This window comes from Haliotis rufescens, unplaced genomic scaffold, assembly GCF_023055435.1.
Source record: "Haliotis rufescens isolate VD_foot unplaced genomic scaffold, xgHalRufe1.0.p SCAF_2, whole genome shotgun sequence".
Lineage (NCBI taxonomy): Eukaryota > Metazoa > Mollusca > Gastropoda > Lepetellida > Haliotidae > Haliotis > Haliotis rufescens.
Window position 1 is genome coordinate 74,614,084 of NW_025963890.1, and position 14,292 is coordinate 74,628,375.

The 14,292-nt window shown below is 42.5% G+C and overlaps 1 protein-coding gene across 5 annotated transcripts in view; it reads left to right on the plus strand.

Annotated features, from left to right (window-relative positions):
• Positions 1–14,040, plus strand: part of LOC124133261 (serine/threonine-protein phosphatase 6 regulatory ankyrin repeat subunit B-like) — a 134,545-nt gene extending 120,505 nt beyond the window's left edge. For 3 of the 5 annotated variants that reach the window (XM_046497608.2, XM_046497604.2, XM_046497603.2), the window contains 10 exons: positions 231–332; positions 664–762; positions 2,133–2,264; positions 3,112–3,153; positions 6,641–6,748; positions 7,198–7,395; positions 8,224–8,430; positions 8,968–10,333; positions 10,890–11,042; positions 11,626–14,040. In XM_046497608.2, coding sequence (XP_046353564.1) covers positions 231–332; positions 664–762; positions 2,133–2,264; positions 3,112–3,153; positions 6,641–6,748; positions 7,198–7,395; positions 8,224–8,430; positions 8,968–10,333; positions 10,890–11,042; positions 11,626–11,843 — 2,625 coding nt within the window. In that variant the 3' untranslated portion in view covers positions 11,844–14,040. The remainder of the gene's footprint in view (positions 1–230; positions 333–663; positions 763–2,132; positions 2,265–3,111; positions 3,154–6,640; positions 6,749–7,197; positions 7,396–8,223; positions 8,431–8,967; positions 10,334–10,889; positions 11,043–11,625) is intronic. The other 2 variants (XM_046497606.2, XM_046497607.2) reach the window with 1 other exon arrangement.
• The last annotated feature ends 252 nt before the right edge of the window (positions 14,041–14,292 follow it).

Genomic DNA, 14,292 nt, shown 5'->3' on the forward strand with positions numbered 1-14,292 from the left:
GTATGCTGAGTAAAGTCATGTAACATTCATTATTAAGACGTATGTTGAGTAAAGTCATGTACCATTCATTACTAAGACGTATGATGATGGAGGTCAGGTAAAATTCATTTTTAAGACATATGTTGAGTCGAGTCATGAGACATCGCAATCCCATGAGTGTGGAAAAACACATTCCCTGGCTACACATTCCCTCTTTACTGTTACCATGGTGACGTCTCTCTCCCTGACAGACCAACGACTCCCAGGCTCTACATCTGGCGGCTGCGGGGGGTCACAAGGCGGTGGTGCAGGCCCTGCTGGAGGCGGGCGCATCCCCCACAGACGAGAACGGGGTAAGGGTGGCGAGAGTAGAGAGCATCGCTTTAATCTAAAAAGAATATACATATTCGTCAGTTTTATGTGATGCCTTTAATGTAAATGGTTATTAAAGCAAGTAAATACTCTGAAATAGGTGATACTCAAGTCGAAACTTTAGAGAAATGTTAAACGGTAATATCAGTGTTGTTATAAAGGGACCAAGGATTATGTTCTGGTTACATGTGACTAATGGTTTTAGTCAGTGACAGTGAAAGTTTCACATATCTTGGTATTGGCGTTTGGGATTAGCGTGGGTGTTGATGTGACCTGGTTGTTACTGTTGAGAAATCTAACTCTGTGCTGCAGGATGGGATGACGGCCATACACCTGGCGGCCAAACATGGCCATGTCCCCGTACTTGATGTTCTCAAGGGCAGGGTGTCGTTCAAGACCACAAGCAAGAAAGTGAGCTACCAACATCATCTAATCTTTTAATGTAAAGTTTACACGACGGCTTTTCCATAGGACGAGAGGTCGGTCACATGACAGCGCCACGAGACTATCCTGGATATGACGTCAACACTGACGGACTACGTTCACATTCAACTGGGAACCCCTAGGAAATCACTAGCAGCAATACACACAGAAGCGTTGTTTTTGACCATTTAGGACCTTATTTAAATCTCAAACTCAACGTTTTGAGATACATTAAGAAATGCCAGGGTGTTTTGCAAGATTGTTCACTAATATCCTCGCTTCGACCCATCCTAGTCACTAGTGAACAAAACAAAGAAATGCACATCCAATCTATCGTTGTATCGACTTGATCTGTGTCAGTCTACAGCAATCTATGAATCTACCTCAGTATCTGTTCGAGACATTTTTATAATCACCTTTCAATGATCGGCCAATTGATCAATGGTGACCAACAAATGTAACCGCCACAGGTTCATTAACTTCTCTCCCGTCAGATTTCTCGTGTCGGTCATTTTGACATCCTGTACTTGAAGTAAATGTATTACGACGCGCTGTCATTTTGACTGACTTACTGAGGCAGTTCTAAACATTCCTTCTCCTCCAAAAATGATATTATTGAATACATTTATGTAAACAAAGAACAACAGATGTTCCTGTAGAGCATGTTGAGCATACATACGCTCATGTCACCTCTCTTTTTGAGGAACTATTTTATTCCGCGATACAGCTGATTCTTGTATGGCTGTCAGTGTAAACATGAAGTCACACATAAAGATCTAGATACTAAATAAAATTGTGTATAGATCTAGACCTACTTCCTTCGAGGTAATAGTGAAGTGAAAAAATATAAGAATTGACTTTCACTTTGCGTGAGTTCATGGGAGCATGAACCTTCATAGAGTGAGGGCCAAACATTGTCGCAAGCTCATACAATTTGGCCTTCACTCTATGAAGGTTCATACTCCAATGAACTCACACAAAGTGAAAGTCAATTATTGAAGGGTCAGGTGGTTACAATGTGTCACTTGACAGTTGTGTGCGATTTTACGGTCATAAACGGTTGGTTTGCCCAGTTAAGACTCGTCAGCCTTGATATTGTAATAGACCGCCTTGATATAGCTGGACTATTGCTGACTGGGTTTAATATTAATATAACATGCACTGACTCCCTTAGTAACTGTGATAATTACACCGCCAGTAAACCTGTTTCATCAGATAAGCATATATGTACCCTGTTAACCTAACAAGCACCAAACATTGTATTGTACCTATTTTCTGAAGTTTGTTATCTACTGGTCTCCTCTCGTCTAACCTCATATTTTCTCGTCTGATCTCGTCCCCTCTCGTCTAATCTCCAGACTGGTCTGATGGCGCTTCACGTTGCTGCCCACTTTGGCCAGATCGACTTTGTCCGAGAGATGCTCACCAAGGTGCCAGCAACGGTCAAGAGTGAACCCCCGAATGGCGAAGGTGGAATCAAAGACTCAGAGGTAACGAGAACACATCAAGGTGTCTTAAACACTTTCTTGACGATCGCAGCCATCTTTTCACTCAGTACCGCGCAGCATGACAGGACTATAGTGAAATTTATATGTTGCATGACATTAGTTGAATGTTGTTAATATGTTAGCATGCATTCCTTAGCTAGGGCAGAAAACATAGGCATGCTTGGTTTAGACTAATGAAACCAGCATGGTTCCGTGTACTTGTAGTCTTGTAGTGTCTAGTTCTGAGTCAAACATAGCGACTAGTACATGCAGTCCTCTTGTCCCATATTCCGTAGTGATTATAGTGAGAATTGGGAACCTTCGATGTTAACATGCATTTCTCATATCCACAAACCTATGTATATATATATATATATACTAGTATATATTGTGGGAAACAAGTGCAACATGAGATAGATTATCAATTAAATAATGTTTTATCTTCACAAACATAATTTCAAACAGATCTCATCTTCACAAACCTAATTTCAAACAGATCTCATCTTCTCAAACATAATTTCAAACAGATATACCAATAATGCAATCGTCAGTATTTCATTGTCTTAATCCCAATAGCTTCAAAAATATAACTTTAAAAACATGTACCATATTAATGATATTTTTTATTTTTATAGTTTTTCAAGTTAAACTGTTCGTTCCAAGATACTTGCGTTCCAATTCTATGAGCTTGTAGATAGATCATGACCCTTCCTGGATATCCAAACCCTTTTCTGATTTCCTCCTTAGCAATGTAGATAGATTATTACCTGTGTGTGAAATGGACTGTTCCGAGTATCTCACCTGACCTGTCCCCCCTGCATGCTTGTAGATTGATTCTCCCGTTTTCCAGCTGGCCATGAAATGGTTGAACTTTTTGTCAACCAGTTGTGAGGTGAGAAACGTGTCGACATGTAGCATGTGTAAATGTTTGTCAATCCTGTTCAATACGCATGTCAACCAGCTCAACTTGCATAACGTATACATATATATATATAACCATTGTATTGTTCTCTATAACACATGCCACTGCAAATTAATTATTTGTTCTTTGAAAAAAAAACATTACGATGTTTTTTTATTTACAATATAGATCCAAAACTGGAACATTTGGATATTTTATCATTGAGAAATATAAATAACTCATTGAATCAAACGAAGTCGGGAGGTCCTTAAAGTAACACGTGAATTGACACGTCACAATTGAATTTCTTTCTGCACACGACACAAGTGTTTTAAGTACCAGTTGGTACTTCTGTGTTGAAAAGGTACCAGATGGTCTCTCTGCCTATTGTAGATGTCCTGCATATACTTTGAGCGCAGCAAAATCTATCTACCGATATTATCTGCCTTGATGGACAGAACAATTACTACCAAAAATTGTTGAAAAAAGTTTCGTGGCGATTAAATGAACAATTGTCCGTTGTTTGTTTGAACACTTTGTGGCTCATCACTGTTGGTCTATATGTTTATGCAGCACTTAAGTGTATTAATACAACAATGTGTCCATTTCAGCTTCATAGACTTAGAGACAAAAGTTTGAATCGTTTTGTACAACGAAATGCGTGAAGGAATTCGCTGGTCACGTGAGTTCCGGCAGTATCACTGCGCGGAGCACACGTTGTACCCATGTCGGGAATCGAACCTGAGTGACGAGCGAACGCTTTAGCTACGTGGCTACCCTGCCGATCTTATTTAGCATAGAGTGGGTGAATGAATTTGGTTAAATGCCGCTTTTAACAGTATTTCAGAAATACCACGGAATGTCAGCTTGACGTTGGGGGAAAGTGGGGTGGGGGGTGGGGGTGGGGTGGGGGGGGGGGGGGGGGGGGGGGCTGAGTATTGTAATGAAGTACATGATGAGTATTGTGTTGGATTGAGTGATGAGTATTGTGTTGGATTGTATGTGAGTATTGTGTTGGATTGTATGTGAGTATTGTGTTGGATTGTATGTGGGTATTGTAATGAAGTATTGGATTGTACGTCAGTATTTTATTGGATTGTATGGTTAGTGTTGTATTGGATTGTATACAATCATAATGATCTAGGCGCCATCTTGTTTATGGTGTATGAAATGCAGTCAATGGCATTTGCGAACGATTTAGCGCCAACTTTAGCTCACCGATATGAGTGAAGATGGTGTTTAATTTCGGTTCCTGTGGATATTGGATATTAAGTCAATTTATTAATGAATGACCTTCAAAAAAGTCTGAAATACCAGGGTCAACGTTCACAAACCGATCTCAACAATCGCTTTGTGCATGTGGTCCCTGGGTCTGGTTCCACAAAGCAATCTTAGAGCAGTGTCAGTGTCAGTGTTATGGAAGGCGCTAAATGGTTGTGTGGATCCAAGCCATGGTAGCAATGTTCTTCTAGAGTTATATTACTCAAAAAAGGTTAAGGACCAACCGATTTCTACATATTACAATAGTCAGTCTGTCATGGCATGAGTAGTATATATTGTATATTTTAAGAAAAGATATCTTTTATGTATACCACAAATGTATATACATTCCATGTTTGTTCAGCACACGTATATATATAGTCCCACGTGTATATCTGTCTTGCAAAACACTGTCCATCAAATCAATATATGCATCACTTGCGCTGGGCGTTCTTCACATATATATTGTCGGATCTATGCATGTGGTATTTTGCTTGTAAGCAATGTACCAGGCCATATACCACACAATGTGCGTCAGTCTATGTCAGTCTTGCACTTCTCATGGCGTCGAATCAATATGATACATACCTTGTCCACTGTACGGTCATAAGGCTGTGCATTCATGGAGACCTTTCCGTTTACATAGATTTTAATGAAATTAATTTAATGTTGGTTAATTTAATCTTTGGTTACCTGTTAACACATTTATTATTATTTGTACTGTATATTTTTGGAACCCGTTAATTAAAAGGCAGTAAAATTATGAAATCGTATTTATCACAATAACTATAATGAAGACATGAAATGATTCATGGATTACAAAATGTTCATTGTTTGTCACAACATTTCAGGTCTATTCCTTGCCTTTTTTGTTAATGACTGAATTAATCCAATTGGCACATCATGTAAATTGACGGGCAAAAGAAATTATACACTTGAAAGTTGGATTTGACGATAACAATTTACAAACATTATGAAAACGTGAATAATCTGAAAACAGTGATAGATACACTGCAAATAAAAGTTCCATAAAACCATCGACTACCATTTCTTGTTTGTTTCATTTTAATCACTATCAAAAATAGTTTCTCTTGCCCGGCAGTTTATAAACAACCGGGCCGTTTTATAAGATACAAAGATTGCAAGATTAGCAGGACACAGTGGCTACGACTGGGGGCCAATGAATGGACACAACATAGACCTGAAACATGGAGACAAAAGTTGCTATCCATAAACAGTTTTAAGTTTGTGTGTTCTTCAAATTTCTAAATACCAGTCGAAAACTAAATGCTTCAGTTACGGACAATTAATCCAATTTCATTAAAATCAGATCTTAGTTCACGCTACCGCTATACTTTGATTTGAGAACGTCCCGTTACGGGTCACGTCAGAACGACCTTTCATCCGACCAATCAGAGCGTCGCTTACCGGAATGGGGAAGTGACAGTCGCTATGTGGTTTCTAATCATGGAACCTCGAAAAGGTTAACACGGGGCATTCCAAACGACACTTATTCCGTTAAAAGCATCGTCTATCTCTCGCTTCAATGGGATATACATTTGAATTGGACGGGATTTTGCATAGGCATACTTTCTCGTCAATCTATTAGACATTCAAGAATTTTCTTTTGTTCACTTTTGAAATATTGAGTAGAGATCTTTGTATTTTTATAAAGCGTAGTCTGGAATGGAATTCGCCAGTTTGAAACTAGTGCCGTAAAGCCTCTTTCTGATTGGCTAATGTCCACTCCTTGTTAGTCATTTCATTGGTCAGTTTTGACGGAATCAGTCGTACGGCCGTAATCGTTTTTGGGAATGCCCCGAATCAACCTTTTCGAGGTTAAAAATCACATTCCGTCTGTCACTTCCCCAATCTGCTACGTGACTCTCTCATTGGTCGGATGAAATTACGTGACCCTTTTAGTGGTAGCAAGAACTAAGGTCTGATTTTAATGAGATTGTGCAAACACATCTTGATGTTCACAACATGTAATAATGTAGATGGATTACGATCATCACAGTCTGGGGGCTGTCAAGGTAGGTGTAGGTAAGAGTAGGGAAAGAGAAATCGAGACTTATCTTGCCGATAGCGCATGCTGCACCTGAACGTCGGAAGATTAAAGTAACATTAATGATTATCTGTAGTGTTAAGGGTTGGTGTGTTCTTTAGCAAGTAATGAGACACAGGACGTATTCAATACGTATGGTGACACTTTCAGTACGGCTTGACCCCTCTCCATCTGGCGTCCCAGTCCGGACACGAGGGGGTGGTGCGACTGCTCCTCAATTGCCCGGGGGTGCAGGTGGACACGCCCACGAACATACAGGTAAGAGACGCAGCTGCAGACCCAAGTGAATAAAATAAGGAAAATGTCTTTTTCCAGCTCTTTAAAATACATATTTATAAATGTGGTGTTGAGGGGCATTCCATACTGTCGGATAGAAGAACTTAACAATTATCTGTTAATTATGTGTTCGAAATTTGTGATGGAGCTGAGATATATGGATCTTGGGGACAATCCCGCTATAATGGTCAAACATTTCCTTAGTAAGGTGGAGATTCTCGTACTTTTTTTTAAAGGGGGAGGGGGGCACCTAATCGCCAGCACACAGAGTGTGGGTTCGAATCCCGAATGGGCATCAACCTAATAAAGTAGGAGAATCGGTACTTTACTTAGAAAGTCTTATTCTAAATATAACATTTGTTACAGTTGTATATAAATAGCAATACAATTTTCTCCCTTCGCAAGTGAGTAAACTTTTCTGTGTTGTGTAGGGCTCCATCCCACTGCATATGGCGGCCCAGAGTGGTCACTCCTCCGTGGTCAGCCTCCTGCTCAGCAAGTCCACCACCCAACTCCACATCAAGGACAAGAGAGGGCGCACCGCGCTCCACCTGGCGGCGGCTAACGGACACTATGAGATGGTCGCCCTCCTCTTGGGACAGGGGGCGGATATCAATGCCTGTGATAAGGTAAGGGCGGACATTAATGTGTGTGATAGGGTAAGGGGCCTCCCCTAGAGGCAAGGGAGTTAACTGACTGTAAAAGTCCAGTTTCCACCCTTGCAGCACTAGGTTGGAATTATGGAGTTGTATTTTGCTGGACTAACGAGTCTCTGCATAGTCAAATCGAAATCGCGTAACGAAATCATCCGGTTCTTAAACTACCGTGCAGATTTCATGTTTTGAATCAAGGTGCCCACGTGATTTGATGCACCCGTTTTATCACAATATAGATTTTGATTATCGATCAGATCGTCTTTACTGGGCGCCGCAATTCTGGTTAAAGCAAATGCAAGTGATATAATGCAAGGTGGAATCTGATTTGTCAGTATGAGTGACTTAGAAGGGTCATAACTCGTAATAGCCATTGGTGGTGCTATGATCGAGCCCAGGAATTCCAGCTAAGTTCGGCAAGGGCGGAAAATAGACTATTATAGTCGGTTAACTCCCTTGCCTCGTGAAAATGGGTGAGGGGCAGTATGAATTGATGTGTGTGAAAGGGGAATGGGCGGACATCAATGTCTTGGAAGGGGTAAGGGACGGGGTCAGGGATGGGATTAACTAACCTGGGTGGAAAGAAACAACATTGCCTGAATTCATTTTTCCATATGAGACACATAATATAGTTGCATCAAAGTACCTTGGGACAAACTTTACAATGGTGGCAGAGAGTTGTATTGCCTCAGATGTACAACCGGAAGTCCCCGCTTCATGTCCTCGACCGTACTATTACTGCAGTAGGCCTAAAGGGGAGCAACTCACTCACTCACTCACTCACTCACTCTACCTGCCTCACAGAACGCCTGGACAGCCCTGCACTTCTCCGCCAAGTCCGGTTACAACAACGTGGTTATGCTGCTCATGGAGTCGGGGGGGTCCCCAATGAACGAGACAAAGGACGGGAAGGTCCCCGTCTGCTACGCCGCTGCCGCCAACCACAGCGACGTCCTCAGCTACTTGATGAAACAAGACCACAATACGAGGGCCCTCATGGACGACAAGAAGGTAAGGCCGCTTGCGGCAACGCCACGACAGCCACGGTCTCGTGGAACTTCGCAGTGTCCCACGAGACACATATCGGTCCGCTTGAGATCATCTCCTTTTGAGTAATGTCCCATAGAATTTCTCTCGCACCTATTTGCAATCTAATTGGAGAGCGATTTTGGCGTCTCGTCAGTTGACTCAAAAACCAAACTATGGCAGGTAGAGCCCAGGGTATTTATCTTAAAATGGAGATATAATGCACTGGATTATCGAGGATGCATGACCCTGTGTAATTATTTTGCCTTGGCGGTGTGGAACTAACGCAAAGAGAAAGTCAGCAGTTTGTGTTTACACTTACGATTCAGGGGAGATACTTTGTGGGGAGGTAACGCTTCAAAGAAAAAAGTTCCGTCAAAGTGTTTTGTGCATGGAAATATCAAGTGTTATCTTCACTGCATTGAAAATATTACTTTTCTCAACTTCAGAAAACGCAGTCTTCAACACTAAAGTGAGTTATAAAAGTGTATGTTAACACTGTCGTTTCTTCTATCGTTCCAGTTTGTGTTCGACTTGATGGTGTGTGGCAAGCTGATCAACAACGTGTGTATACAAGAGTTCATCCTGCTCTCGCCCGCGCCCGTTGACACTGCTGCAAAAATGTCAAAAAACTTCCGCCTACTGGCAATCAAGGAAAAAGAAAGATCCCGTGATTTGTTAGCAGCGGGTAGTTATTGTGAAACCATGGCAACAGACCTCCTTGCTGTTGCCGCCAGTTCCAACAGTGCCGAGCATCTGCTGAAATCAGTTGACTCTCACGGCGTCCCCTTCCTGGATGTGCTCATTGAGAACGAACAGAAGGAAGTGGTGTCCCATCCGTCGGTTCAGAAATATCTCTCAGACGTGTGGATGGGCAACTTACAATGGGCGACCTGGAAAATCATCATGCTGTTCTTCACGTTTCTCTTCATCCCGTTAATCTGGTTCATCTTCTGCATGCCGCTGAAGCACCGCTTCAACAAGGTACCCATCATCAAGTTCATGGCGTACCTCGTGTCTCACTTCTACTTGATGATTCTATTCTGCCTGACAACAGTTGCCCCCCTTGTTCCCATCTACAAATCAGGCTCTCTCATCCCACACTGGTACGAGTGGTTATTGCTGGCCTGGCTGAGCGGGCTTCTGGTGTCCGAACTGACCAACCCAGGAGACCGTGCAGGGCTCGGTTGGATCCGGGTCTTTGTCATAGCAATATGTGCAATAGGAATTTTTTGTCATCTCATCGCGATTGCCTTTTCAACCGAAGACCGGTTTGTTTGTATATATTTGCGGAACAACTTTTTCGCATGGGCATTGTTATTGTCGTTTGTACAACTGTTAGACTTTTTATCCTTTCACCATCTGTTTGGGCCTTGGGCAATCATCATTCGAGATCTGATGAAGGATCTGACTCGCTTCCTCGTCATCCTCCTCATCTTCATGATCGGATTCACGCTCCATCTAGCAGCCTTGTATCAGCCGGTGTACGCGCCGCCGGAACTCGACCCATCCTTAGGAGACGGCGACGGGAGCGCCGGGGCGGTGGTACAGACTCCTCTCGACACCTTCGAGTACCTGTTCTTCGCCCTATTCGGTTTGGTGGAGCCGGACAGTTTGCCTCCAATTCATAGAAGTCCGTTCTGGGTGACGACGTTGGTGAAGATTGTGTTCGGGACGTACATGATGGTGACGTTGATCGTGCTCATCAATCTTCTCATTGCTATGATGTCGGATACGTATCAGCGGATTCAGCAGCAGTCGGACACGGAGTGGAAGTTCGGACGGGCGAAGCTGATTAGGAACATGAACAAGACGTCGGCCACGCCAGCGCCCTGGAACCTCCTGACCAAGCTGGTCACATACATCAAGGTGGCAGCGAAGCATGGAAGTAAGACACCTTTCACTCGTCTGGTAACACTTAACTAATGGTACCATTCACGTGTAGTTCACTTCGTGGAAGCACATGTTGTCCAGTCGTTATAACCGCGTTTCACTGAACCTATGATCGTGGGTTCGAATCCCGAATTCGTTCAATTATGTTCCTGGCCCAGGTATGTCACTATGTTACCCACATGATATTGTCATTAGTAAATAGGTGGCAAGATGGCCCAGTCGTCTAAGGCGCCGCAATTCGCTGTGCAGAGTTGTGTCCCTTGGGCACGCCAGAATCCTATGATGGTGGGTTCGAATCACGGTTCGCCCCAATTATATTCCTAGGTTTGTCAGCACCATACCTGTGGGTTTCACCGAAGTGTGAAACGTCTGAGACCTGCATCACTTCGGACTTTCCTCCCATATTAAGCTGACACGCCGTGATATAACTGGAATACAGTTAAAAGCGGCGCTAAACCCCACTCACTCAATCTGACATTAGTAAGAATGAATCTGGAAGGTTGAAGCATGATGAGTTTAGGTTATGACACTTCCCGCGTTCTGTGCCGCAGGTAAGATGTGCAGCTCCCGGGCGTCCGAGTTCATCAACGAGGAAGAAGACATGGACGCCAACGCTGACGCCCGCTCCGTTGACCTCATGGCCCAGTCCTCCGCCAACTGGCTCCGGAACATCGCCCGCCGGAACACGCAGGTTGCCCCCGAAGGTCAGGACCCCATGCTGTCCACTATATATGTCATTTGGTGACCCTCCGTTTCTGGGTATTTTGGTTCTGACAGGTAGCCTCGGTTTTTTTGCATAAAAAAGTAAATGTTGCCTGACTGTGCGCAGCAGTATCCCTGCCATGCGACTGGGCATTTGTGGACAAAAACGCATTTGTGGATATTTTAGAAACAAAACAACCACTCTACCAAATGGGTATTACTTCGCGTATCAAATTAGCATGCTTCTATTCCTTTCATTATTGAGAATATAAAAATGGTCCTCCCTTTTCCAAAACGCTGGGGGCGGTGGAGTAGCCTAGTGGTTAAAGTGTTCGCTCGTCACGCCGAAGAACCATGTTCGATTCCCCACATGGGTACAATGTGTGAAGCCCATTTATGGTGTCCCCCGCCGTGATATTTCTGGAATATTTCTAAAAGCGTCGGAAGACCCAACTCATTCACTCCAAAACGCTGTATCCACGCTTTCAAACGCCACGCTGGTGTGATAGATCCTTTTACTCGTCGTATCAATAACATTATCCATTATAGGACAAAACTGACATATGTATCGTGTTCAATCATCAGGTGGGTTTCTGCGTGCTGGAGGCGGCAGCCATGGCCCGCAAGGGATTGAGGACGTGGTCAACTGGGAGATGGTTGTACAGAAATACCTCTCGATGCAGGGCCTCGCCAACAACCTCGACATGGGCAAGGGAGATGACAAAGGGGACGACTATAGCCCTGGTCGGAATAAAACCACCTCTAACAATGAGAAGAAGGAAAAGAACGGCATATCAAAATAATTGCAAAGCATGGCGGGGATGTTTTTGACATTCTTTTTGTGGCGAAAAGACGTTTTATCGCAATTATGAGTGAATTACGCACCAGATTTTTACATATTATGCAACAAATACGACTACACATAGTTTTAGATGTATTTGTACATATGCAATTTAATCAAATTGCAACTTATCGTAATGATCTAGTTATATTTTTCAAACGTAATGCTTTTTAAGAACTATATGCAACCATGCAATTTGACAATAATTTGTTTCTGTTAGGGCCCGTATAGACTGATTCTGTTTGACATATGGTCTCAAGTGTATGGTGGTTCTGTTTGACATATGGTCTCAAGTGTATAGTGGTTCTGTTTTACATATGTTCTCAAGTGGATGGAACCAAGTTCAAACCGCATACAGCCTCGTTTATCCGGACGAATCGGTTTTTAGGTGTCTAGACTGGATAAACGGTCCTGACTAACGGTAGATGTAAACTGTGGTCACGTCTGTACGAAGAGGTTATATTCTTGGTTTATTATTTCAGAAATTGAGACGTTTGTGAAATATCATGTTACTTTCTCCGTCTTGATGCTATGCGATGATAATTTCAGCATACCAATCTAGAATTTACCTTCATGATGGTCTCAGTGTGGGTTTACCGAAACTCGAGCCCTGGCGATATAGATCCTGGTTCGATTCCCCACATGAGTAGAATGTATGAAGACAATTTCGGGTGTACCCGCCGTGCCAGTCCGTGACCAGCTCGTGTTATTCCGCAGGTTACGGAAAGGGGCGAGTGGTGACGAATGCGCCGTGCTAATACTGGAAAATTGATATATAGGGCATAATACTACACTCACTCACTCACTCACTCACTCACTCTTGCCTTTCACTACTGTCTAAGTATTGAACATTTCAAAACACGACAGCTTGTCACGCTGATAGGTCGGATTCTATTCCCCCATAGTTAGAATGGATGAACCCGGTGTCCCCCACCGTGATAATGCTGGTTAAAACGTCGTAAAACCATATTCACTCACTCACTAGTTTCACTGGCTACTATTTCAGCAATGGATATTTTTAATATTTAATCTGGTGTTGTTGAGATCGATGGTGCAGATAAATATTCCCTGAACCCACGAAGATGTCAATACAAGTGTTCATCTCCCCATTCACTATATTTAACTATTGTACATATTTAGGGAAGATCCGGGGTAGAATAGGTCTTCAGCAACCCATCCAATTGCGTGGATCGATGCTCATGATGACACTCACTGGATTGTCTGGTCCAGACTCGATTATTTACAGATCACCGTCATATAGCTGGAATATTGCTGAGTGCGGCGTTAAACAACAAACCAACCAACCAACATATGTAGCATACGGTGTAGCATACAATTCCCTACAGCCTGCACGAACACCTGTCCATCGTGTCTCGTTATGTTATGCTGCAATGTTAACTTTGTCTTTGATAATGAAAATTTTATGCATTCATTGATACATGATTGATTCAGTGTATATAGTGTCTGTAAATAACCAATGACTGTGATATTATTGTATAGATATGTATAGATATATGATAATGATATATGTCTATTTAGATCCTACATTTAGAGTTCGGAACTCGCATCCAGGAAGTTTGTCCATTACCGAACAGAATCATTCCGGAGAAAACCGTTACAACTGACCAAACGAATATTGAGATGATGACGACACTATATATTGTCCATATTTCGTTCCGGATTGAAAACTGATTCCGAAAACACAACCCTTTACTTTATCAAAGAGATTGTTCATTGACAATGAATGCATTCGTGTCCGAACCAAGACAATTAATCAGTTTTTCATGATTTATGTAATCTACAATGTTGATGTGTTTCACATTATAAGACTATGACAATCCTTCATAATACTCTTGTAGAAATGCTGTGTTTGCAGAAAGTCGACGTCCTCGTTTACTGAAGAGAGTTATCCCAAGCTGAAATTTGGTCTACTGTCTAATCTCTTTTGAAGTACGGTTAATCCGAAAATGTGGGTTACCAGGCATTCGATTTACGTTAACGAGGCATTGCTTCATCTTACCTCTTGTTGATATACCATCATTCTAGATCCGGCGTAGAATAGGTCTTCAGCAACCCATGCTTGTCATAAAAGGCGACTAAGCTTGTCGCAAAAGGCGACTAACGCGATCGGTTGGTCAGGCTCGCTGACTTGGTTGATGCATGTCTTTGTGTCCCAACTGCGTGGATCGATGCTCATGATGTCAGTCACTTGATTGTCTGGTCCAGACTCGATTATTTACAGACCGCCGTCATATAGCTGGAATATTGCTGAGTTCGGCGTTAAACAACAAACAAACAATATACCATCATTCTAGTTGAGAATAGTTCTAGAATTAATCATAATGAATTATAGGCATTGACTGTAATTATTAGCATATCATTGTTTACTTTCAAGCAAAAATGACCACAGT